The sequence below is a fragment of the Muscardinus avellanarius genome (genome assembly GCF_963383645.1).
Source record: "Muscardinus avellanarius genome assembly, chromosome: 4".
Lineage (NCBI taxonomy): Eukaryota > Metazoa > Chordata > Mammalia > Rodentia > Gliridae > Muscardinus > Muscardinus avellanarius.
The window spans coordinates 86,100,686-86,126,833 of record NC_137789.1 but is presented as its reverse complement, the minus strand read 5'-3'; the positions used below and the strand labels follow the sequence as shown (position 1 = coordinate 86,126,833).

The 26,148-nt window shown below is 35.8% G+C and overlaps 1 protein-coding gene across 2 annotated transcripts in view; it reads left to right on the top strand.

Annotated features, from left to right (window-relative positions):
• Window positions 1-26,148, top strand: part of SNTG1 (syntrophin gamma 1) — a gene marked incomplete at both ends in the record, with an annotated part of 256,536 nt that overhangs the window by 159,159 nt on the left and 71,229 nt on the right. For both annotated transcript variants that reach the window (XM_080694666.1, XM_080694665.1), the window contains 2 exons: window positions 17,229-17,381; window positions 20,640-20,732. In XM_080694666.1, coding sequence (XP_080550792.1) covers window positions 17,229-17,381; window positions 20,640-20,732 — 246 coding nt within the window. The remainder of the gene's footprint in view (window positions 1-17,228; window positions 17,382-20,639; window positions 20,733-26,148) is intronic.

Genomic DNA, 26,148 nt, shown 5'->3' with positions numbered 1-26,148 from the left:
TAAAAGACCTAAATATAAATCTTAATACTATAAACTTTTAGAATAAAATCTGGGTCATAAAATTTCACAACATTGAAATTGGCAGTGATTTCTTGGATATGATTTCAATGGCACAGGCAACAAAAGGGTATACAAACTCCCTAAAAAATAAAATATTGTATATCCAAAGACAATGTAAACAGAGTTAAAAGTTACTAATAGAATGGGATAAAATATTTCCAAATATTATATCTGAAGGTATATTAATATTCCAACTAGAAATCCTAAAAATTAACAATAAAAGCAAACAATACAATTTAGAGATAGGTAAAAGACTAACATAAATAATGAATCTACACAGATAACTAATCTTAGTTGTCTGTTGGATGGAAAATCTTGTTTCTCTAGTTCTGTTGTGTGTTACCTATTTCTTCTTTGTAGTTAATCTCTTTGAGTATTTTCTCTAGCGCTGGTTTTGAAGACATAAATTCCTTCAGTTTCTGTTTGTCATGGAAGCTTCTTATTTTTCCATCTAATTTGATAGAAAGTTTTGCTGGGTAGGAAATTTTTGGCCGGAAGTTGTTTTCTTTCAGTTTGGAATATTTTACTCCAAGCCCTTCTGGCTCTCATGACTTGGTTTGGGAAGTCTGGAGTGATTCTAATTGGTTTGCCTCTGAATGTCACTTGGCCCTTTGTTTTTGTTTCCTTTAAGATTTTCTGCTTGGCTTCCACATTGGTCATTTTGACAATTATGTGGCGTGGGGATCCTCTTCTCCGATCCTGTCTAAAGGGAGTTCTATAAGTTTCCTGGACCTGTGTATCAACCTCTTGCTCTATGTTTGGAAAATTTTCTGCTATTACTTCCTTGAAGAGATTGTTGATCCCTTTGGTTTCACCTTCTTTTCCCTCCTCGATTCCAATTATTTTTAGGTTAGCTCTCTTAAAATGGGCCCATATTTCTTCAATGTCAGATTCCTGCTGTCGGATATTTTTTCTAGATTAGAAACTATGAGTTCATTTTTGGATTGCTCATCTTCTAAGAGCGAGATTCTATTCTCCATGTGGTCTAATCGGTTGTTTGTGCTTTGAATTGAGGTCTTTACTTCATTAATTGCATCCTTTATCTCTTTTTGGCTCTCTCTGAATTCTTTTCGAAACACCTCTTTTATTTCTAAAGTTATTTTCCTGATTTGATCTTCTAGAAATCTCTGAATTTTTCTTTTATCGGGTTCTGATGTTGTGGGATTATGGGCATTCATTGCTCCAGTGTTATTCCTCTTTCCCATGATTTCGGAAGTTTGTGCCTTCTCTGGGTTCTTCCCTTGGGTCACTATGACTTCGCTTAAGGTGCTCTGGATCTCGAGACTGTGGTATCTCAGACCCCACTACTCCTTTACTGGGTTGTATCACAGAGTCTCCGACCCAGGGAGTCAATAGAGGCTGCTTTAGACTATGGGGGGAACCAGGTTGGGCATTCTCCTATGGTGTGATATCTCTGCCACCGCCACTCCCCCACTGGGTCAAGTCCCTGGGAGTCAGTACTGAGATTTCTCCTCTGGGGCCCGCAGTTTGACTCACTGTTGTTGAATATGCAGATGGAGCTGTAGTGGACTCGGTGAATTTGCTGCTGCCGCTGCTGCCGCTGATGGCAATATGGTGCCGCTGCTACGCCCTCGGCTGTGAGGCTGGCATATTTCTTCTCTGTTTTTGAACTCCGCTCTGAGTCCCTGAAGCGTGTGCTGAGCCTAGCCACTGGGAGATGGGAAATCTGCCGAATTCCGCAGGGCTCTTCCACAGCGGCTCACCTCGGCTCATTGTCCGCCGCTCCTCTCTGGAGCCTGGTGGGCTGTTGAGTGTGTTGGTCTGTAGCCATAGCCGCCGGCAGTAAGATGCTCCTGCTTCGTCCTCGGCTGTGAGGCCGGCGTATCTCCTCTGTGGCTCTGAGTTCTGTTATGAGACCCCCTCCTCTCTGGGCCTGGTGATATTTTTGTTTCTTAGTGATGGTGTTTTCTGGCTATGAAAGGCGCTGATTTTGTGGTTATAGAGATTGGTTGTTAGTGGGGCTCTTAAGCTCCGCTTTTCTCGGTTGCCATCTTCCTGGAAGTCCTCAGCAGAGGTATTGTTAGGCCAGAAAACACAAGAATAGAGACACTTCACATTTACCTTTGCAACAAAAGCTTTACAGTGCTAAAGATTGGCCTTAAGTTGTATCAGGTCTAAATATGCGATGATTTATGAAGCTCCCTATTACATAAGGTCAGTTTTCTTCAACATGTGTCTTGAAAGTACCTCACAATTGACAAAATGTGGGGATCCTCAAAACACTGTGCATTTTCAATGGACAAGTGACTTATGAACATGTCTCCTTTGACCCTACCCAGGAATGGAATTATAGCATAAAGGGTGTGTCCTCTTTAGATCTTTTATGAGCAAGCACTCATCATCTAAAGTGAAGTGGGCTTAGGCCAGAAAAAAAGAAAAAAAAAATTATTCACCAGGCGTGGTGGCGCAAGGTTGTAATCCTCGCGCTTGGGAGGCGGAGACAGGAGAATCTCCTGTTTCCAAATAAAACAGTATAAAAATAGGTCTGGGAGTGTAGCGTGGAGGTAGAAGGTTTCCAGGAACCCAGTACCACCAAAAAAAAAAAAAAAAATTCCTTCTTCAAGTCACATATAGTTACTGACTGGTTTTTAAAAACAAAGGAGGGGAAATACTAGCTAAGTTTGAATGGTAAGATAGGAGAGGAGGAAGGCCGATCTTGATTAATGAGGGTCTACACCTGAACATGTGTAAAATTATGAATAAGACATGTTTAACCTAAACAACCATTGGTGGGAGGGGGGGAAGGGAAAACGGGGGCGGGGGGGGGGAAGGGCACCAAATATAGTTTAAATGTATACTATTTATGTTCAATAAAAAAATTGTTAAAAGAAAAAAAAATACTCTTTCCCTTAGTCTCAAAAGGGGTATGAACGATATCTTTTACATTCTAAGCATAGTTTATATAGTAAAACACCAATAGGCAGTTAAGCTAATGGGAAGTTCTGCAGCAGAGAAAGGAGGAAGAAAAGGGAAAGGGGGCCACTGAGCTCCTGCACTGCTTTAGAGTTCAACGACAAAGAACATGGGGGACTCATTCAAGGGGAGGATTTGTTGGGAGATACACACACAAAAAAGTTATGGAGATCTCCAGCATCTACTATTAATGATACTAAAGACTTTAGAGATTGCCATAAATTGGCAAATTAAAAATGCAATTTTGTGGCCATTGAATGTTATTCCCTAGTTTTTATTGAGGCCAGATTGTATTACAGAAGGATATTAGGCATTCAAGGGGATCAATTTGTGCGAGGCCAAAGACGTTAAAGTTGGGAAGGAGACGACTGGTGTCCTGTGTAACATAAAGAGTTTCCAATTGTGAGGTGGTCTTGGGCAGGGCATGTGGATGGGGAGGTCATAGTAAGAGTTGATTTGTGGGAGGGCCCTAGATCCTTGGAAAATTTGTGAATTGGTTGGTGGAAGGATCTGGGCCCTTGAAGACCTGTGGGAAGGCCCTTAGTGTTTGGAAGGAGAAGTCCAAAACTGATTTCTGAGAGGGTTCATGATGGGGAATGTGCAGGTATTGGAAAATTGCTTTGGTATTAATTTCAAAATATAAAAAGTAGTTAGAGCCTGGGTGCTGTGCAAACACTCAGGCAGGGAAAGAGAGGCAAAGTTCCCAATACCAAAAATACACAAAAGAGTTGTAGCCCAGGGACTTCATAGTGTAAAGACAAGTTTACATAACAAATAACTTCTAGCATATAGGCTAAAACTCTCGAGAGATTTGGGAGATGGTACAAGCCTTTCTCAAGAAGGGTAGCTACCATGTCACCCCTGACTTTGTAAACCAAGTAACATATATTGGTCTTAACAAAGACTTGCACTAGAGACAGGGGTAAGTCCACACCTGCATCAGGACAGGAAAAAGGCTTTTGGTCAAACAGGATGTGAGATAGTAAATCCTCATAATCATATCAAAATATTTGACCAGAGCTAATGGGCAGTCCCACACCTAGTCAGATCAGGAAGACTATTGGTTAAGCAAGATGAAAGACAATAAATCTTTATAAAAAAAACTATTCTATATCTAAAATCACAGTGTCTTACCTTTAAGGCACTTCTCTCTCTCTCTCTCTCTCTCTCTCTCTCTCTCTCTCTCTCTCATGCTTTAATAATTTCTGTCCCTTCTTTATACCTTTGTAATAATAAAAAATTGCTTAAATTTGCAGCAGTAAGCAGTATAGCTCTGGCTATTTTTTTTTCTAAAAATTAGCTAAGAACAAGAACTCGTAGCTCCATCTCACACCATTACACTATTTGTACATGCATGTTTGTGTTTCAGAAGTTTATAAATAAAAAGAACTATAAAATATACATTAGAAAAACAAAGCCTGTCTCATGTAATGTTAACATGGAAAATCACAAGGGAAACTTCTAACTACAGACAGAATGGCAATAGCATTCTAAGTGGTGCTGATTGAATCTGTGTTCAAATTAGCTACCAAGAAACACTATTAAAAACTGATACAGCTGGGCATGGTGACACATGCTTGTAATCCCAGCACTTGGGAGGCTGAGACAGGAGGATCATTGTTTCCAGACAGCCTTTGCTACTTAGGGAGGCCCTTTGCAACTCACTGAAACCCTGTTTTAAAACAAAGAACAAAAATTGGGCAGGGGGTGTGGATCAGAGGTATAATGTCTCTGGGTTCCATTTCCGGTACCAAAAAAAAAAAAAAAAAAAAAGATACAAAGGGGTTGTGTTTAGCCCAATGGTAGAACTTTTGCCTGCCATGCACAAGGCTCTGGATTTTATCCCTAGCCAGGGATGAAACACACACACACACACACACTCACACAGTAAAATATGAAAAAATTAAATGAAATAATCTAGGTGTGACAACATGCACCTGTAATTCCAGTACTAGGGGGGTGGAAAAAAGAAAATTTTAAATTGAAGGTTAGCCTCAGAAATTTAGTGAGACTCTGAGGAAGTTAGTGAGACCCCGTAGCAAACTAAAAAATAAAAGTGTAGCTCTGAGGTAGAATGCTCCTGGGCTCAAGGGTTCAATTCCCAGTCCCCAAATCAACAAAAAAAGTAAATAAAATCTTTGTTTTTAAAATCAAAATGATAAAAAGTTATATATTAAAACCATAAACAGATGTGAGTTTAATTCACGATCTTCATGAATCTTCATGAATTTTTACAAGCTAAAACTAATATAATTCTTTCCATTCCTACTGGATCTAGTTTAAGATAAAAGCAAAAGTAAATAAATAACAATATAGCAATATACCACATATATGCACATAAATAAAGATTTCCAAAAAGCAAGATGTAGAAGATGTATAGTATTTCTTATAGTTTAAACTATTATGGTTTGGGGAGAACTGTTCCCAGGGACCTCTGTTAGACTCCAGGAAACTATTTCTATAGCCTCGGGTCCTTTTCCTGGACTTAGGATCAATATACACTAGTTGGGACTCTCGCTGAAGATTTAAATGAGTTTATTATTACAAAGGTAGAAATACAGGTTGTAACTGTTATGGCACCATTAGAAAAAGCGAAAGCTAGAGCTTAGAGTAAAGCACTGTGCCACAGAGTGACATAGTGGGATGACCCAGAAAAAGTCACTGAAGATTCCTGGACACAGAGAGAGAGAGAGAGAGAGAGTGTGTGTGTGTGTGTGTGTGGTTCTGGGGTTCCTGGAAGCCCTTATACCTCTGGGCTACACTCCCAGACCTATTTTTATGTTTTTATTTGGAAACAGGGACTCTTACACCAGCGCGTCTGGCTTCGAACCTGCGCGATCCTCCTGTCTCCGCCTCCCAAGTACAGGGATTACAAGTGTGTGCCACCACGCCCAGCCCAGCCCACAGAGTATTTTTATAACCTGTCTTCTGACCAATGAGATTTCTGCAGCAGGTCTTTTGACTAGCACAGGCCTCCGTGCCTTTTGTTATACTTCAAAATGTGTTAAGTTGCTTATCTGGAGTCTGGGATTCCCCAGCATCCTTTGAGGAAGTCCCCTTCTCTTAGAAATGTAAAAAGACCCTAGGCTTTTGGACTTCTTCTATTCTCTTGCTAACTACTCTTGGTGCCTGGAAATCTTCAGCCCTTTTCTTGAAGCTACTAGCTTTTTTCTTTCTTTTTTTTTTTTTTTTTTTTTTTTTTTTTACTATCAAAGATATATTTTGAAAATTGAAAATATTTCCCAATACTGGTACATTAATACATTTTGAAGCCTCTTCCCAATACTGGTACAGCGTTAGAGAGCTTTGACATCACTAGGCTAATTGTGCAAAGTACCATTTATGTGAAATTTGATGTCAATGACAGATTGGTGAAAAAGATTAAAACTTGACTCTGAAGTTACTACTTTTAAAAAAGTTAACTCCTTCAAGAGAACATCTTCATAAGACTAAGACATTCATGTGCATTTTGGCCATACATGCATATCAGATTTCATTTTTAAAATGACAATCCCTCCTAAAAAGTTTATTGGTTATTTTGCATTTTATTAAGTCATTTTAATGGCAGTATTCTTTAGTCCTTTTAAATGTAACACTTTAGAATTAAGTTGCTATATGTTTTATGACTATAAAATGAAAAGATCTTTTTTATAACTTTTTATTGGTACATTGTAGTCATACATCTTAATGGATTACAAGATGATAGAGACATACATGCACACATTACCTAATTAGCTCTTACCCAATTTCCTCCCCATTTTCTCTCCTTCCCTCTTTCTAGTGTTTTTCTTAGTGATTGATTTTGATATGTTTGTTAATGTACATTATAAACATTAGAGAACTTCCCTCTTCCCACCTCTATCCCCTCAAGTCACCTTATTTGCTCATCTGTAATTTCCCCTTCTTTGTCGAGAGTTCCTCCTATGACCCATTTTCTCTTTAGCTTTTACATATTAGGGAGAGCATCTGATTTCTTATTTGTTGTGACTGACTAATCTCACTTAGTATAATATTCTCTAGTCCCATCCATTTCCCTGTAAATTATGTAATTGTGTTTTTCTTTATGGATGTGTAAAGTTCTTAAAAATGCTTTTTATGCTGGGTGTGGTGGTGCACGCTTGTAATCCCTGTGCTTGGGAGGCTGAGACAGGAGGATCACACAGGTTCGAAGCTAGCCTTGGCTACTTAGTGAGACCCTGTTTCCAAATAAAATGTAAAAGTATAGGTCTGGGAGTATAGCTGGGAGGTAGAAAGCCTCTGGGTTCCACCCCTAGTACCACCAAAAAAAAAAAAAAAATGCTTTTTATTAGATATAAGACTTCTACTTTCCTGGTATTTTATAATGGTGTTTTCAGGCTGTGACATTGAAGGTGTCGTGTTGCCACTTTGGGTGAGAAAAAGGGTTTCAGTAATTCTGAGTTCTGCTATTGAAGCTACAAAGAACTCATCACAAAGAATAGCAACTACAAATCCAGCTTTTTATGCAATAAAAGAGAGTGAGCACCCCTGATAGAAACATAGTTTCATATTTGTTGTCATTTTATAATATTTTATTAGATTCATGAATATTTTAGCATGTACCCTTTTGTGCAGTGAGTTTGATAAATTTACCATTCGTTATATAAAGTAGTTTTCCTCTTTTGCAAATATATATCTCAAACAGTAGGTAGTAATTAATTAAATCTTATTTTTCAATATTTAGTCTATTTATGGTTATGAAAGCTTGAAGGAATCCATAGACGGATACTTTCTTGGCTTATTTCCTTTTACAGCTGGAAGTTTACCATTTCTTTAGAATTCCCTTAGGATATTCTTGTCAAGGGGAAGTTCAATTTTTTTTCTTGCATTATTTATTTTTTGAACTGCATTTTTATGACAGACATAAATAAAACATACATTTTTCATTTTCTGTAGCGTCTGTAACTTTCTAATTATTCTCAAAAGGTTTGTTTCTTCTTTTGTGTTGTAAAAGTTATCTCTTTAAGCCGGGTGGGGTGGCTGGCGCACTTTTGTAATCCCCTGCTTGGGAGGCGGAGACAGGAGGATCGCGCTGATTCGGAGCCAGCCTTGCTGGCTTAAGAGACCCTGTTTCCACATAAAAAAAAGTAAAAAATAGGTCTGGGAGTGTAGCCCATGGGAGTGTATCCTGGAGGTAGAAGGGCTTCCAGGAACCCCAGTACCACCAAAAAAAAAAAAAAAAAAAAAAAAAGATCTCTTTAAATTGCTTTCATGAAACTCCTGAGGGACTTTATGTAGCCACCAATTATTTCACCTCATTAAGAAATCAACACATAGCTGGGCGTGGTGGTGCATACTTGTAATCCCCGCGCTTGGGAGGCGGAGACAGGAGGATCACTCAGGTTCGAAGCCAGCCTCTCTGGCTTAAGAGACCCTGTTTCCAAATAAAAAATACAAAAAATAGGTCTGGGAGTGTAGCCTGGAGGTAGAAGGGTTTCCAGGAATCCCAGTACAACAACAACAACAACAACAACAACAACAACAACAACAACAACAAAAGAAGTCAACATGTAGAAGATAGGTAAGACTGTCTTCCAATATTTGGAGTAAAAGTCACTCACACAGATACATTTCTGCCTTTTTCAAAATCTCATAAGTTATGGGCCATTCTTTCATTAAGTGGTTCCCAGAGCCACTATGATCATATATGAATGATTATATAATCATTATATAAATTAATAATCATATATGAATATATTATATCAATAATATTTATTAATTATATTAATTATAGTTGTTGATTGTGAATTATGATTAATTATTAATAAATAATATATTAATAATCATATATGGATGATTACAGACTTGTATGTTGCATAAATCTATTTCCTTCCTAACTGAGTCAGGGTCTAAGTATACTTTTTACCTTTTATTGTGGCACTTGAGGTTTAAATTAGGGACATTCCACCTCTGGGCTATATGTCCAGCCATCTAAAAAATATTTTTATTTTAAAAAAGGATCTCACTAAGTTACCACACATTGGCCTTGAACCTGCAATCTTTCTGTCTCAGTCTTCCTAGTTCTTAGGTTAGAGATATATGCCACTGTGTCCAGCTCCAAATATTCTTATAATGAGAGTGAAGGAGCACTAATCTCTACAATAGAATACCTTAATTTATTCTAATAATTTTAAGAAAATGTGAGTGTATAGCTGTGTTACAAAATCATACCTTACAAAATCCAAATAAATATAAATTAGTAAAATATTTCAAAAGTATTTAAAATAAATGTCATCTTCATGATAATTTTCTGATTAGCAAAATTTTAACTAAAAATTACTCAGAACATGTCTCTAGTTTACACTAGAAGGATGCTAGAAAGTAGATTTTGTCACTCAAATTAATTTGATGCCAATTTCAAGAATTTAGCCCTCAGGGAAAAATATTTGTGATCTTTGGTCCAATATGCTTTACTTTAGGTTAATTTCAGATTATCATACAATCTTTCTAGACTTATTTTTATTTATTTATTTATTTATTTATTTATTTATTTATTTATTTATTTATTTATTGTGATACTGGGGTTCCTGGAAACCCTTCTGCCTCCGTGCTACATTCTCAGACCTATTTTATAGTCTTTATTTGGAAACAGGGTCTCTTATGCCAGCGCGGCTGGCTTCCAATCTGCGCAATCCTCCTGTCTCCACCTCTCAAGCATGGGGAATACAAGCGTGAGCCACCAAGCCCGGCAGACTTAATATTATTAGAACTCTTTTTTTTTTTTTTAACCAGAATGTTCTTCTGCTTACAAATTCACTATAGTATATAATCTTAGAAATTATTTAACCTTCTAAAATCTTCTACATTTATTTATTTATTCATACTGGGGATTGGATTTAGGGGCATTCTATTTCTTATTCTTTGTTTTGAAATAGAGCTTCATTAAGTATCTGAGGCTGACCTCAAACCTGTGTTCCTTTGATCTCAGCCTCTCAAATATTGGGACAACATGCCCAGCTATATTATTGTTTTTAAATTGAAAATAAAATTTAATATCAGAGAAAACCCAGAAACCTGTCTTTTTTTTTTTTTTTTTTTGGTGGTGGTGGTACTGGGGTTCCTGGAAGCCCTTCTACCTCCGCACTACACTCCCAGACATATTTATATCTTTATTTGGGAACAGGGTCTCTTAAGCCAGTGAAGCTGGCTCCGAACCTGTGTGATCCTCCTGTCTCCGCCCCCCAAGTGCGGGGATTACAAGTGTGAGCCACCAAGCCCTGCGAAACCTGTCTTTCTAAGGCGCTCATCGTTAAGAAATAAAAACAGACACATTGAGCTATTCTTGAGACTGATTTAGAATGTTCAAGTTATATTATTTGTTATAGAAGTTCAACAACCAAAATCAGGGACTCTTTACTTTTTGTTACTTTGCTTCTGTGTATTTTAAGAAATTGGATATTCAGGTCTATTACTCTTTAATAATGTAGATAAAGCAAAGTTCAGAAGTGACATAGACGAGGGCCAGGGCACAACTGCAATAGAACATGAAGCACTGTGGATCAACTCTACCTAGGTTAGTGTGTTCCTGCCAGCCTAACTCACAAAGTGTGGATTCACAAGCCTCTGGTGTTCATCTTTTTTTGTTGTTTTTGGTGGTACTGGGGTTCCTGGAAACCCTTCTACCTCCTGGCTACACTCCCAGACCTATTTTTATATTTTTATTTGGAAACAGGGTCTCTTAAGCAAGCGCGGCTGGCTTCAAACCTGCACGATCCTTCTGTCTCTGCCTCCCAAGGAAGGGAATTACAAGCGTGCGCCACCACGCCTCGCTGTTGTTTACCTTTAATGTGTTTGAATATTTATACCATTTGAAGTGAGTCTTAGAGTCATATTTTTAATTTTAGATTCAGTTTATTTTAAATTTTTATAAATTTATTGGTGCAATGTAATTATGCAGTGTATTGAGGCTTAAAATTATATATTCACAAATACATACATTATAACACATAACCTGACTTATTAAAATTAACATTGGAATGAGGTTTGTTTTATTCAGCTTTAAATTAATCCTACATTACTTACACATAACACATAACCTGTTTTTATGTAACAAAAGTATTTAAAACTGACAATAATATGATTTTGGAATTCCTTATTTCTTTGCTATCACCAACCAATTTTTTTGTGTGTGTGGCACTGGGGTTTCTGGAAACCCTGCTACCTCCGGGCTACACTCCCAGACCTATTTTATATCATTTTTATTTGGAAACAGGGTATCGTAAGCCAGCAAGGCTGACTTGGAACCTCCATGATCCTCCTGTCTCCACCTCCCAAGCATGGGGATTACAAGTGTGCGCCACCACGCCCGGCTCACAAACCAATTTTTAATTTCATTTCATTAAATGCAATTTATATTCCAGTGATTTTGAGTTTATTCAGCAGTATATGGTATTCCAAACAAATGGTTTCATTACATTTTGGTTGGTTTGATATGAATGTCATATCGAAGATCAGTATTCAGAATTCTTCTTCTTGCATTTCTTGTAGATAAGTATTTGTGATCTCTCTTGTTGAGTTGTGGGAAGTTTTTGGTTCCTCACTGTTCCTTGTTTTCATATTTTTTGAGTTCTTGGGTTTGTGTTTCTGTTGTCTTGGCATCTTCTTCCTCTTTGTGTGTGATTCATTGTTGATTGGTGCTCCTCCGTGTTGCTGCTGGAAGAGATGGGTCTAGCTGCCACTTACACTTTGAAACTAACCTTGAAGATTGAGTCTACCATAATTCCACCAATGTTCTATCTGTAGATAATCAATACTGGGTTGCTGTGGAATTCCTTCTGCCCACTGCTATGGTGGTAGTGATGGGTTCCAGGTATTAAGGTCAGGTATTCTCTGTCACCACCTTATAGAGAGTCAGCTCAGAGGTGTGAGTATAAAAGTTTGTGGACTATATGTTTTTAAACCTTGATGTGCATATGGTTGGATATTTCCTTCTATCAGCTGTAGTTAGTATATTCTTAATGTCTGGCAGTCCATTTCTGTGGTTCATCTCTCTTGTCCAATCTTAGCTGTAGAGATTTAGAAGTATCAGCAGGTATACAGAAGGGAATTTGTGTTTTATTCAGTGGTGAAGGTTGGGTCAGGGTGCACAAGCTAGATTGATGGGTGCAAGAATAAGGTAAAGTAGAGGGTACAATCAAGTTGAATAAGAGTTTAAGTTTAGTAAAGTCAAATCTTTGGTAGAGATGAAAGATAGTGAATATATAGGAATATTCTAGTTGTGAATGTAGAGTATTTAGGTATAGTGGTATGAAATGAATGGAATGTAAGATAAAGAAAAAATTTAGAGGAAAGAGAGGAGGAACCTTTTAAAAAAATGGGAAAGAAAGCATGTAAACACACAGAAAATAACAAAACAACCAACCAACCAACCAACCAAACAACAACAAATCAAAATAAATCTTGCAAATATACAAATACAAATCACACTTGGTCTCTGTAGTTATCCTGGGTTTGCATGAATACTTTCAGCTGTTTAATGTTTACTCACGATAGCAGGTTCTCAAGCATGTTCTAAGAGTTCTCATTTGCAGAGTCCTATAGTATTGATTTCATTTTGCAGTCTCTTTTGGGTCTCCTGCAATGATTAGGGCCCTGAGCTGGTATCTCTCTGTCAGAGCTGGTACCAAGGTGCCTGAGCTCCACTGAAGCCTTTTACTGCTGTGCACTTGGGTCTCCAAGCTCTTCATGGGGTACACATTTTTATGCAGATGGCATGTGCCACTGGGAATGGAAACCATGTAAGCACATGGCTCTGCACTTTCCACAGCTCTTTGGCTTGCACCTCTCTCTCTACCCACATTGGTAGTGAGTCCGATTTAATCTCAAGGAGATCTTCAAAGACCCTGTATGGATACTGGGCCCTAGGCACTATGGGCCTCTCCCATACCTCTGCCGTGTTCTTTGGCAGTTTCTGAACTTTTCAGGGATGAACTACCTAATCTTAGACCACAGGGGTACCTGTGGCTGCTCTGAGTGGTATCCCACTGAGAATCATAGTTAACTTAATTTCACGTGCATCTCTGGGTCTCTGGAGGGCAAAGTGCACTGCTGCAGGTACAGGTTTCTGCCTGTCATACCTGAAGTTAAGTGCTGATTGCTTAAAATGCTGAAGATCTGCAGCTGCTTACTTCACATCAAGTAATTGGCTTCTATTCTGTGTGTGTGTGTGTGTGTGTGTGTGTGTGTTCGTATGTGTGTGTGTTTGCTCATCTATTTGCTGTTTTGTTTCTTTTGTGGAGAAGCTTTCTTCATAGTAGCTAAATTTCATGTGTTACAGTGACTAAGATGCACTGCATCCCACACTTGCAATCTTTCCTCCTCCAATAGAAGCTGTTTTTTTTTTTTATCACATTAGTGCACAGCTGTGTGAAAGTGATAAAGTGGGGGAGAAAGATAAATATATAAACTATACATACAAATGCACACATCTACAGATAGGAATATATATATATATATATATATATATATATATATATATATATATATTCACGTTTGTGAACATGGACGTTTTTACATTTATACCTATAGATCAGCATGTAAAAACATCTATCACACTTCTAGTCAACACTAGTGATATTGGAGACTAGCACATCCCCTATTGATACTTGTTCTGCTGGTTGTGTATACTATTACACTTTGCCTTTGTTCAGAAAACTCTTTGCCTCAAGTTTAGATACTTGGAGGATAAAACAGAAGATGCTACATTAAGTTTTTTAAAAAAAAGGTAATGAAGTTAAGTTGTGCCAAGAAAATGGAAAAATATAAATGAAGGTCATTTAGGGATTATACTGCACACTGCAACATGTGTTTATGAAAATAAAAGACAGCAAAATTGTCTGGCTAGTAATGGCATTTGATTAAAATTTTATATTATAAGAGAAATTAAGGCTAATGTAATAAGCTAGAAAAATGGCAGTTTGTGTTAACATTATTAATTTTAAAATTAAGAGCTGAAGTTTGTACAGCACAGATAGAGAATTACTGATATTCTGATAGAATGGCTCATGGTTGAATTAACCTCATAATGCCTACTTTACAACCTGACTTCTTTCCACCACAATTGAATATTCCTAACTTTCTACCTTTTCTATGAATTTATGGGAAGCATGTTTTTCAGGGTGCTGCCTTTCCCACCTCTTCTATCTGGAAAGAATATTCTTACTCTCTATTTTTCCATGTATGTGATACTGAAAATTGAATACAGGAAAGTTCTACTTCTGGGTTATACTCTAAGATCTTTTTAGTTTTTATTTAGAGACAGGGTATTTCTAAGTTACTCTGCCCTGGCCTCAAATCAGTGATCCTTTTGTCTTTGCTTTTCAAATACTGGAATTACATGTGGTGTCACCATGCCCAGTTTGTTCTTCAGTTTAATATTAATCTCCTACTCATTTTTTAGTCATTTAAAAAAAATTACTTTCTAAAACATTTATACTGATATAATATCCCATTCTTATTCTTAAAAACACTGATAATAATTTGTGCTAGCATATTTATTGGTGTCTTTTTAAAAAATTGGTCACTGACTGATATTGGATACATCAGCTCAAAATTACTAAAAAGTACAACCAGTTGCATATTTGGACTGTTTGCAGATCATTACATTTTTATTTTCTACCTCTTTTACAGAGTAGGAAAATCATAAACATGAATAGATCGTATTGCCCCCTTACCTTTTTGAGCATTGACTGGCAGCAAAGTCAGAGCCAATTTCTCCAGCAGTGGAAATAGGTATCTCTTACTAGCTCAGCTGCAGCTATTATAAGAAACTAAGTGGGTAGAAACTAATTATTATTTTTAAATCACTGTAAAAGCAAAGAGTTTAGTGTAACATTTCTGGTAACAAATGATATTAAATTCCTACATGTACCTCTATCTAAGAAATTATTAAAGCCACCTTTTGACCTCTTTTTTATTTTTATTTTTTATTGGTGCATTGTTGTCAAACATTTTAATGGAGTATAATATGGTAGAGGTAAACATGCACACATCACTTGCTTAGCCTTTCTTCAGTTCTCACCCCATTATTTCCACTCTTCTCTTTCTCATGTTTGGCTTACTGATTGATTTTGATATGTTTATGAATGTATGACATGTACATTAGAAAATCTTAAGTTCTCTGCAAAAAGCACAGATGATCATCACACTCAGTTCAACAGCAGTTCTTGATATGGAAAGATAAACATGTCCCATTGGGTCCTCAAATGATTCGAATAATGTTCTTTACCCTCTTCTGGGAAATACGATGCCATTTTGCAATATGGTTGCTGAAGAGCAAAATTTTGAGTCATTCTGCCTTCCCCACTCTTCTGTGTCTCAGCCGGGTATCCTTGACCAGCCAATTAACAAAATCCTCGCATTACGCAGTGAAAAAAAAAAAAGAAAGAAAGAAAATTTCCCTGTTACTCATACCTCCGATCCCCCTTAATTAGGTTGCCTTATTTGCTGATCTATGGTTTATTCTTCATTGTCTAGAGTCTCTCCTATGAACTTTTTTCTGCATAGCTTCTGCATATTAGATAGAACATCAGATTTTTTACTTTTTGTGAGTGATTAATCTCACTTACCATAATGTTCTCTAGCTCCACCCATTTCCCCACAAACAATGTAATATTCTTCTTCTTTATGGCTGAGTAAAATTCTATTGTGTAAATATTCTATTGTTTTGCAATCCATTCATCTGCTGATGGACAACTTGGCTGGTTCTATAGTTTAGCAATTGTCAATTGTAGTTTGGTAGTTCAGTTATTTCTTCAATAGAGGACTAATATCTAGAAAATAGAGTGAACTCAAGAAACTCAATGCTAAGAAAACAAATAACCCAATAAAAATAGGCAAGTGAACTAAATAGACACTTTACAAAAGAAGAAATTCAGATGACCAATACATGTATAAAAAAATCTTCAACATCATCAATCAGAGAGATGCAAATCAAAACTACCCTGAGATTTAATCTAACTCTAATTAGGATAACAACCATTCAAAACACAAATAACAACAAATGCTGGTAAGTTTATGAAGAAATGGGAACTCGAATACATTTTTGGTGGGACTGCAAATTAGTGCAACCACATTGGAAAACAGTATAGCAGATTCTCAGAAGACCTGCATTCATATTCCAAGGGTGATATCTGAAAAACTGAACCTTCTTTATAAAATTTCAACTGTATCTTTTACATTTTAATATTTTAAAAATTATAATGCATATAACTGAGTAAATACTTCAGATGAAAACTTTCAGTGAAACCAAGAAATTGCCAGCATCAAACTTTTTTGAATTCTTTTTTAAAAATCAGTAATATTGCTGCAGACAAATTATTCATTTTCTTTTTTACTTCTCATAAAAAAGAATATTTGTGCAATTCTTTTAAGGTTTTTATATGTTAACTCAATACAGACACATCATGTTTGTAAAGCTCTTGGCAGTGTGAACACAGGGTCGCAAGCATTATTTACTTTTATGTTTTGACAGCTCTGTGAGGAGGAGAGAAGATTGTGTGTTGCTTTTCATACAGTAATAAACTGAGTTTCATACACCAAAGCACATTGGGAGTTGTGTTTCTAGTAAGAGTTGGAGCCAGAAACTATAACTTTTGCTTTATAGGTGTGCTTCTATGTGAATACAGAGGTTGAGGACATTTGAGGAAAACAAACCCTGGAGTTAACTCTCTATAACTTTTTTTTTGTACTGAAGATGGAACCCTGGGACATTCTACCTCTGAACTCCACGCCCATTTCTATTTTTTATTTTGTAACAGGGTCTCATTGAGTTGCAAAGAGCCTCACTAAGTAACTGAGGCTGTCTGCAAATCACGATCCTCCTGTCTCAGCTTCCCAAATCCTAGGATTACAGGCATGCACCACCATGTCTGGCTTGCTGTAACAATTTTTTTTTTTTTTGGTGTTACTGGGGTTCCTGGAAGCCCTTCTACCTCCGGGCTACACTCCCAGACCTATTTTTTATACTTTTTTATTTGGAAACAGGGTCTCATAAGCCAGCGCGCGCGGCTGGCTTCGAACCTGCGCGATCCTCCTATCTCTGCCTCCCAAGCGCTGGTGCTGTAACAATTTTTAATGAAGGTGTAGTTATATTAGATGGTGTTATCTCTTTGACTGTGGTACAAATGCCTTACATATTCTAATGCTGAGGCATGTACGGCCATGTGAGCAAAATAAATTTATGTATGCCAGCCTGAGTAACTCCAGGTTTTTATCAGGACAGTGACCTGCTGGACCAGCGAAAACACTGCTTCACTGTGCAATCAGAATCTGGGGAGGACCTGTACTTCTCTGTGGAGTTAGAATGTGACCTTGCCCAGTGGGAAAGAGCCTTCCAAATGGCTACCTTTTTAGAAGTGGAACGGATACAGGTGAGAATCTGTGGAAGGTAGGACCTATAATTCCAGGGATGCATGTTTACTCTACTAGAGTTCTAATAGAAACTCAAAGTAGCATCAAATATAGTTGTCCTCAAATGCACTGAATAATTAGCCATTATTGTTAACTGAGGGATAAGGCAGCTCTTAATGACATTTCAATCTTCCCACCATTTTATCTTTCTATGTTATTTTCTATAATTCCTCTAAAGTATACTTTGAATTTAGACACCGTTTTAATTTTATCATACTCAGAGTTGCTCTGATATTAGCTGTTTACAAGGCTATCTCCATTCAATAAACATGGCCACATAATGACCTGTTGCCTTCTTTTACCCAGAGTTCTTTCCTCCACAGAACCTTCTCTTTTCTCTGCCTATCAAAAACAAACAGAGAATCAAAAGTCCTCTATCTCGCCAGGCGTGGTGGCGCACGCTTGTAATCCCCGCGCTTGGGAGGCCGAGACAGGAGGATCGCAAAGGTTCGAAGCCAGCCAGCTGGCTTAAGAGACCCTGTTTCCAAATAAAAAAGTATAAAATAGGTCTGGTGTATAGCCCAGAGGTAGAGGGGCTTCCAGGAACAACAACAAAAAAAGTCCTATATCTCTGATCATTTTTCTGATGTCTAGAGTGTCCTGCTTACTGACTACTAGGACTCTATACACAATGATTGTGATAAAACACTTGTCTCTCCCCATTTCTGAAAACAATATGGCTTTCTGTTAATTGTTCTCTGAGGGTTGTTTCTATTCCTGCTTGGCCCAGAGTGATACCCTTGTTGTACCACATACTAAGGTGCAGCTTACTTGAGACTATTTTATTCAATGACAAAAATCTAATATGTTTTGCATATCACAAGTATTGAACCAATATTTGCTGACTTTTATCCTTTTAGTGTAAAGTCACATCTATAGCAAACTTTACAGAAGCCTCAGCTTCTACATTGAGGCTACAAGATGACAATTTGATAAATAAAATCTTCTTCTTAGTGCTAAAATAGTACTATGGGGCCTAATTTATTTATAGTATGTTTAGTGGTTTATATTTTTGCATAATAAATGAATAGTATTGGCAAATGGTAGAATTTATAACTTGACACTCATTCAATTTGAATAAAAATGCCTGTTCTGAAATTTGACATTTAAAGAAATAGTATCACTTTAAAAATTATTTTAATTAGAATTATTTTGAACAAATTTTGTATGTTTTGTCTGGCTATAGACAAATGTCATTCAAAAAGACTGTTATGTACTCAAAGTTTGTACTTTGTATGATTTATCTTTGAATGTTTTATAATATATAAATGTGCAAAATAATTAAAAATGATACTTGCTTAAAGTTCCATTGAAAGAATAATTTTAGCATATTTTCTCCTACTAACTCAATGTTCATGACATAAACACAGAAATTATACAACAAATATATTTTAATATTGAGATATAATAAGTATATTTATGATATATGTTTAGTAACATCAATTAAAGAATTAAAATGTCAGTAGGTGTCAACTTAAATCACACATATTCTTTTCAATTTAATGATAAGACAGAGCAATTTGATTTTTTTTTTTTTTTTTTTTTTGGTGGTACTGAGGTTCCTGGAAGCCCTTCTACCTCCAGGCTACACTCCCAGACCTATTTTATATTTTTATTTGGAAACAGGGTCTCTTAAGCCAGCGCAGCTGGCTTCAAACCTGCGTGACCCTCCTGTCTCCGCCTCCCAGGTGTGGGGATTACAAGCATGCGCCACTACGCCCGGCCTGCAATTTGATTTTAATCATGCTAAACTTTACATGGTTATTTCAGGGCAGTATGCTAATTTTATTCTTACTGAAATTTTTTTTAAAAAATGACAGTTCTTGAAAATAAGAAATGACTAAGTTTTAATTAGTAAGAACTGATATAGCCTTAAACATTTCTTAATGTTGATAGTAGTAATGTTGATAGTTGATAGTATTTTATTAATAAGGCACTAATAGGTAGTTGTGTGATGCCCATGTATTAAGCAAATATAACTACATATACATATACTATATATGTATGAACTTTTGAGGCCCATTACAGTATACTCTCTAATTTACTTTTTTAAAAATTTAACTTCAAGTAGATAATTTGAAATGTTATACATTTCCAATGTAAACTATGCTTGAACCCAGAAGTACAGCTTTTTTAATGACAACTTGATGTGTTAATTCTGTAGTGATTACAGATACAATGTGATTCATTTTATATAATTTATGTACATTATTTTAAAACCAAGTATGATGTTAGGATTGGTTTAAAATTTTATTTGATATCAATAGTATGCATCTCAGTCTCGCACACATACATACACATCTTAGATGTAAATGACAAGTATCTCTCATTATTTAAATTTTCCACTATAGTTTGAAATTAATTGCAAATAAAACTGCTTATGACTATAGTAAGGTATCATGTTGTATATGTATATGCTTTAGTTATTTTATAATTAATTAGTATCCTAGTTCATATATTTTAATATTAATCTTAATTACTTTTTCCAAAATACTTATATCAGAAAAATTATATCATAATGAAATTATATCATTAGTTTCAATGTGAATATCATTACTTGCTTATTTGTTATTGCAATTATTTTTTTCATTTGTGGTTCTAGAGATAGAACTCAGGGCCTTGAACATGCTAGGCAAGTGTCCCATCAATGGAGCCACATGGTCAGTCTATGCTTACTGATTTTTAAACAAACTGTAGTCCAAACAAATATAGGCAAGTGGAAAATGTCTTTTAGTAATGTTTTGTGTTATATGGAAGAAGGCATAGGGACTCTAAAGATCATCATTTATTCTTTAGTGTTAGTTACTGAACCTGCATCTATGTGCCTGAGAGGTTATTTTTAAAAATAATATCCATGGAATTGGTATGCTGAGAATTTAAGTAAGACCTTAATCTTTAAGAAATTGGAGATATTTGGCTATAAGATATAACACTTTTATGAAATCTTGCCTGTACCTAAACATTTTATACCCATTTTATTGTCAAAATAGCTAAGTGACAGCTTTGTACAACATAAAGTCAAGGTAAGAAGTAAGAATAAAAACTTGGCCCTGTGACCCCTTGAAGAAATCAAGGAATTGCTCTGTTTTCTGTTTTCTTGAGATATGGATAAAACCATCTTCCTCATGCAATTATTCTGATATTAAGTTTGTATAAACAGCTTAGTGACTGTCTTATAGACATTGGGATTGATATTACATTCTGTATTCTGTATCTAGTGCAAGACATATGCCTGTGTGCTAGAAAGTCATCTGATGGGCCTCACGATTGACTTTAGCACAGGATTCATCTGCTTCGATGCTGCAACAAAGGTAATGTATTTAGGTGGTCACTGAGAAACAGGTTGCTGACATTCTCATTCAGAGTGGAATACCTACCAGCTCCTTTTATCATTTTATTTATTTATTTATTTATTTTATTTTTGGTGGGTCTGAGGATGGAATATCCTCAGACATTCAGGATGTAGCTACATCCTCAGGCTGAATGCCTCCAAGCTACATCCCCTGCCCTATTTGTTATTTTTTTTTAAATAGGGTCTCACTACATTGCAGAGGGCCTCACTAAGTAGCTGAGGCTGTCTGCAAACTGTGATCCTCCTGTCTCAGCCTCCCAAATACTGGGACTACAAGCGTGTGCCACCATACCAGGCTTCCTTTTATCATTTTAATTAGTGATAATGTCAAAGATCTTAAAGATCTTCACTTTTATTAATAGAAGAAAAGTTCTATTTTAATCTATTTATAAAATATTTTAATTTTCAATTAAACATGGAGTAAAACCAACTATACTAAAATAAATCTATGCTAATTTATCTCTCTATAAAGATAAATATAGAGAACATAGGAGATGATAGATAAATAAATAGATATCTGGAATAGATAGTTCTCTTCTTCTAAAACCATAGCCTTCTAACTGAGGGTATATTTTCTTCCCTGAAAAACAAATTTTTAAAATTTTATGTATTTAATTGGCAAACCCACCAATAGTGTAAAAGTGTTCTTATTTCTCCACATACTAATTAGCATTTATTGTTTTTTGACTTCTTGATTATTGTCATTCTGAGTTGGATGGAACATCAGTGTAGTTTTGATTTGCATCTCCCTGACGGTTAAGGATGTTGAACATTTTTTGTATATTTATTGGCTGGTTTAGCTTTAATATAGGCTCTCTCTTTAAACTCTTTTTTAAAATAAAAGCCTAGAAATAAATTCTTCCATATATGGTCAATTAATTTTTGACAAGGTTTCCAAGAACATTGGGTGAAGGAAATAATAATCTTTTCACTAAATATTGTTGAAAATAATAATTACATGAAAAAGAGTAAAATTAGACTCTTACCTAAGACCATATACAAATATTAACTCAAAATAGATAAAAGACCTAAATGTAAATCTTAAAAATATAAACTTTTAGAAGAACACCTAGGTCATAAAACTTTACAACATTGAAATTGGTAGTGATTTCTTGGATATGATTCTTGATGGTTTCCTTTCCTGCACAGAAGCTCTTTAATTTAATGCAACTCCATTTATTAATCCTCTTTTTAATTTCTTATGCCTTGGGGGTCTTAATGAAAAACTTTACTTTTGAATGTACATATATTGGAGTATTTATTGAGCCTATGACTTCCTCAAGTAATTTTAAAGTCTTTGGTCTACTTTTCAGGTCTCTGATCTGTCTTGAGTTTATTCTTGTTCAGAGTGAGAAGTCCAAATTTAAGTCCTTTTTCTTACAAAGGAATAACCAGTTTTCCCAAAACCATTTGTTGTAAAGGCTGTCTTTTCTCCAATTCATTCATGTATGTATATTCTCTTTTGTCAAAAATAAATTGGCAATAAGTTTGTGGATTTGTTTATGTGTTTTCTATTGTGTTTCATTGGTCATCTGTTTTTGTGCCAATATCATGCTGTTTTTATTACCACAGCTCTGTAGTATAATTTGAAGTCAGGTATTATGATGCACCCTGCCTGACTCATATTGCTGAGAATTGCTTTGGCTATTCTGGGTCTTTTGCTTTTCAAGAGAAAATCTAGAACTGAATTTTCTAGCTTTGTGAAGAATGGCATTTGTATTTATTTATTTATTATTTATTTATTTATTTATTTAGTGGGTCTGTGGATGAAATCCAGGGGCATTCAACCTCCGAGCTATACCTCCTGCCCTATTTTTTATTATTTATTTTGAAACCGGGTCTCACTGAGTTGCAGAGGGCCTCACTAAGTAGCTGAGGCTGTCTGTGAACCGTGATCATTGGGTCTCAGCCTCCTGAATGCTGGGATTACAGGCGTGGTGTCCCACGCCTGGCTATGTATTTTAATAGGCATTACATTGAATGAAAGAATGACCATTTTATGATATTTATTTTGCCTATAAAAGAACATGAGAAATCTTTCCATCTTCTGTGATCTTCTTTTATTTCTTCCTTAAGTGCTTTTTTTAAAGGAAGACATAGAAATAGAACATAAAATTAATAAAATAAAAAATGACAAATGTAGTAAAAGACATAAGCAGAAGATTTTTGGAAGTTAACAAAAAAAAAACTCTGAGACTGTAGGACATTGAGGGTCTTGTATTCAAACATAGCTATTATTTTTTAAATTTTTATATTGGTGCATTGTAGTCATACATCTTGATGGATAAAAGTTGGTGGAGACATACATGAACATATCACCCAATTATCCCTTACCCAATAACTGCCCCATTCCCTCTCCCTCCCTCCTTCCCAGACTTGGCTTAGGGATTGACTTTGATATGTTTGTTAAAGTACATCGTGTGTTTTATTTATTTATTTATTTATTTATTTAATTTATTTATTTTGGTGGTAGTGGGGGTGGAACCCAGAGAATTTTACATCCATGCTATACTCTCAGACCTGTTTTCTATTTTATTTGGGAACAGGTTCTCACTGAGTTGCTGAGAGCCTCACTAAGTAGCTGAGGCTGGCTTCGAACCTGTGCAATCCTCCTGTCTCAGACTCCCAAGCATGGGGATTACAAGCTTGTGCCACCACGCCTGGCTTCATCATGTGTTTTTTAGTTACCCTCTTCGCACTCCCATCCCCTCAATCAATTCACTTTTTTGCTCATCTATAGAATCTCCTTCATCCAGAATTTCTCCTGTTACCCATTTTCCATAGCTTTTGCATATTAGGGAAAACATCTATTTTTTTTTATTTTATTGTGACTGACTAAGCTCAATTAGCATAATGACCTACAACTCCATCCGATGTTTTGTAAATAACCCAACTGTGTTTTTCTTTATGGCTGAGTAAAATTCTTTTGTGTACATATCCCACAGATTTCTAATCCATTCATTTATTGATGGACATTTTGGCTGGTTCCATATTTTGGCAATGGTGAATTGTGCAGCTATGAACATGGATACACATGCATTAGTTTGGTAGTTTGGTTTCCTTTCTTTTGTGTAGATACCCAGAAGTGGTATTGCTGGATCAAATGGTAAGTTTGTTCCCATTCTTTTGAAGATTCTACATGCTGTTTTCCAAAGTGGTTGCACTAATTTGCAATCCCACCAACAATGTTTTAGAGTTTCCACTTCTCCACATCCTTGCCAGCATTTGTTGTTGTTTGTGTTTTGAATGATAGCCATTCTAGTTGGAGTTTAGGGAAACATCAGGGTAGTTTTGATTTGCATCTCTGATTGCCAATGATGTTGAGCATTTTTTCATGAATTTATTGGCCTGTTGAATTTCTTCTTTTGTAAAGTGTCTATTTAATTAACTTGCCCATATTTTAATTGGGTTATTTGTTTTCTTAGTGCTGAGTTTCTTGAGTTCTCTATATATTTTACATATTAGTTTTCTATCAGAAGAGTAGGTGGCAGAAGTCTTCTCCCATTCTGTTGGCTCTCAGTTGAGGTTCCTGATATTTTTCTTTGCTGTACAGAAGCTCTTTAATTTCATGCAATCCCACATATTGATTTCCCTTATAGTTTCTTGTGCCTTTGGGGTCTGGTTGAGAAAGTTTTTATCTGTGACTATGTACTGTAGTGTTGGACATAAGCCCTCTTGAAGGTGCCTCAAGTTTTCTGGTCTATTTCCAAGTTTTTGATATATCTTGAATTGACTCTTGTGGGATTTTTTTTTTTTTTTTTCGGATCTGGGGATGGAACCCAGGGGCATTCGACCTCTGAGCTACAGCTTCTGCCCTATTTTTTATTCTTTATTTTGAAAGCGGGTCTCTGAGTTGCAGAGGACCTCACTAGGTAGCTTAGGCTGTCCGTGAACTGCAATCCTCCGGTCTCAGCCTCCCCGAATGCTGGGATTACAAGCATGTGCCACCACGCCCAGCTTAGAAAGTGGGATTTATTTAAAATTTTCTGCATATGTTTAACTAGTTTTTCCAACACCATTTGTTGAACAGACTATCTTTTTTTTTTTCAATGAATGTTTTTGACTCCTTTTTCAAAAATCAATTGGGTGTAAATATGTGGATTTGTTTCTGATTCGTCTATTCTGCTTCATTAGTCTATGTATCTGTTTTTGTTACAGTACTATGCTCTTTTTATTGCAATGGCCTATTAGCACAGTTTGAGGTCAGGTTTTGTGATTCCTCCTGCATGGTTTTTATTACTGAGAACTACTTTGGCTATTCTGGGATTTTTGTTTTTCCAAGTTAATTTAAGGATTAAATTTTTCTATGTCTGATTTTTCTATGTCTTTGAGTTTTGTATCTTGGTAATTTAATGGGTATTGTGTTGAATCTGTAGGTCACTTTTGGAAGTATGGCCCTTTTGATGATATTTATTTGGCCTATCCATTAACCTGGGGGATCTTTTCATCTTCTAAAATCTTCAATTTCTCTTTTTAATATTTTATAATTTTCTTTGTAGAGGTCTTTTACCGCCTTGGTTAAGTTCATTTCTAAGTATTTTTGTGTGTGTGTGTGTGGGAAATCCTGAGTGGAAGTGTTTTCTGAATTTTTTTCAGTGGGTTTATGGTTGTATATAGAAAAGTCTCTTATTTTTTAAGATTTATTTTGTATCCAATTTTATCATTTTGTGGATCAGTTTTATATACCTTTTGGTTGAGTTTGTTGGGTCTTCTAAGTATAGTATCATGTCATCTGCAAATAGTGAAAGTTTGAGTTTTTTTCCTATTTGTCCTCCTTTGATTTTCATTTTTCTTTCTTTCTTTCTTTTTTTTTTTTTTTGCCTAATTGCTCTGGCTAGAGTCTCAAGTACTTGAATAGAAGTGCTTGAATAGTATTAAATAGAAGTGGTGATAATGGACATTCTTTTCTTGTTCCTGTTTTTAGGGAGAATACTCGCAATTTTTCCCATTTAATATAATGTTGGCTGAGGGCCTTTTGTAGATTGCCTTTATGATGTTGAGGTATGTTACTTCTATTCTGATTTTCTGAAGTACTTTTATGATAAATGGATGTTAGATTTTAACAAATGCTTTTTCATCATCTATTGAAATGAACATGTGATTTTTGTCTTTGGTTCTGTTTATATGATAAATTACATGGATTCATTTTTGCATGTTGAACCAGTTTTGCATTCATGGGACAAACCCTAACTTGTCATGGTTTATGATTTTCTTAATGTGGTTTTGAATGTGTGTTGCTAATATTTTGTTTAGCAGTTTTCCACCCAAGTTCATCAAAATATAGACGTTTAGTTTTCCTTCCTTGAGCTGTCTTTATTTGGTTTTGTTATAAATGTGATGTTTTCTTCATAGAATGTATTTGGGAGAGAGTCCTG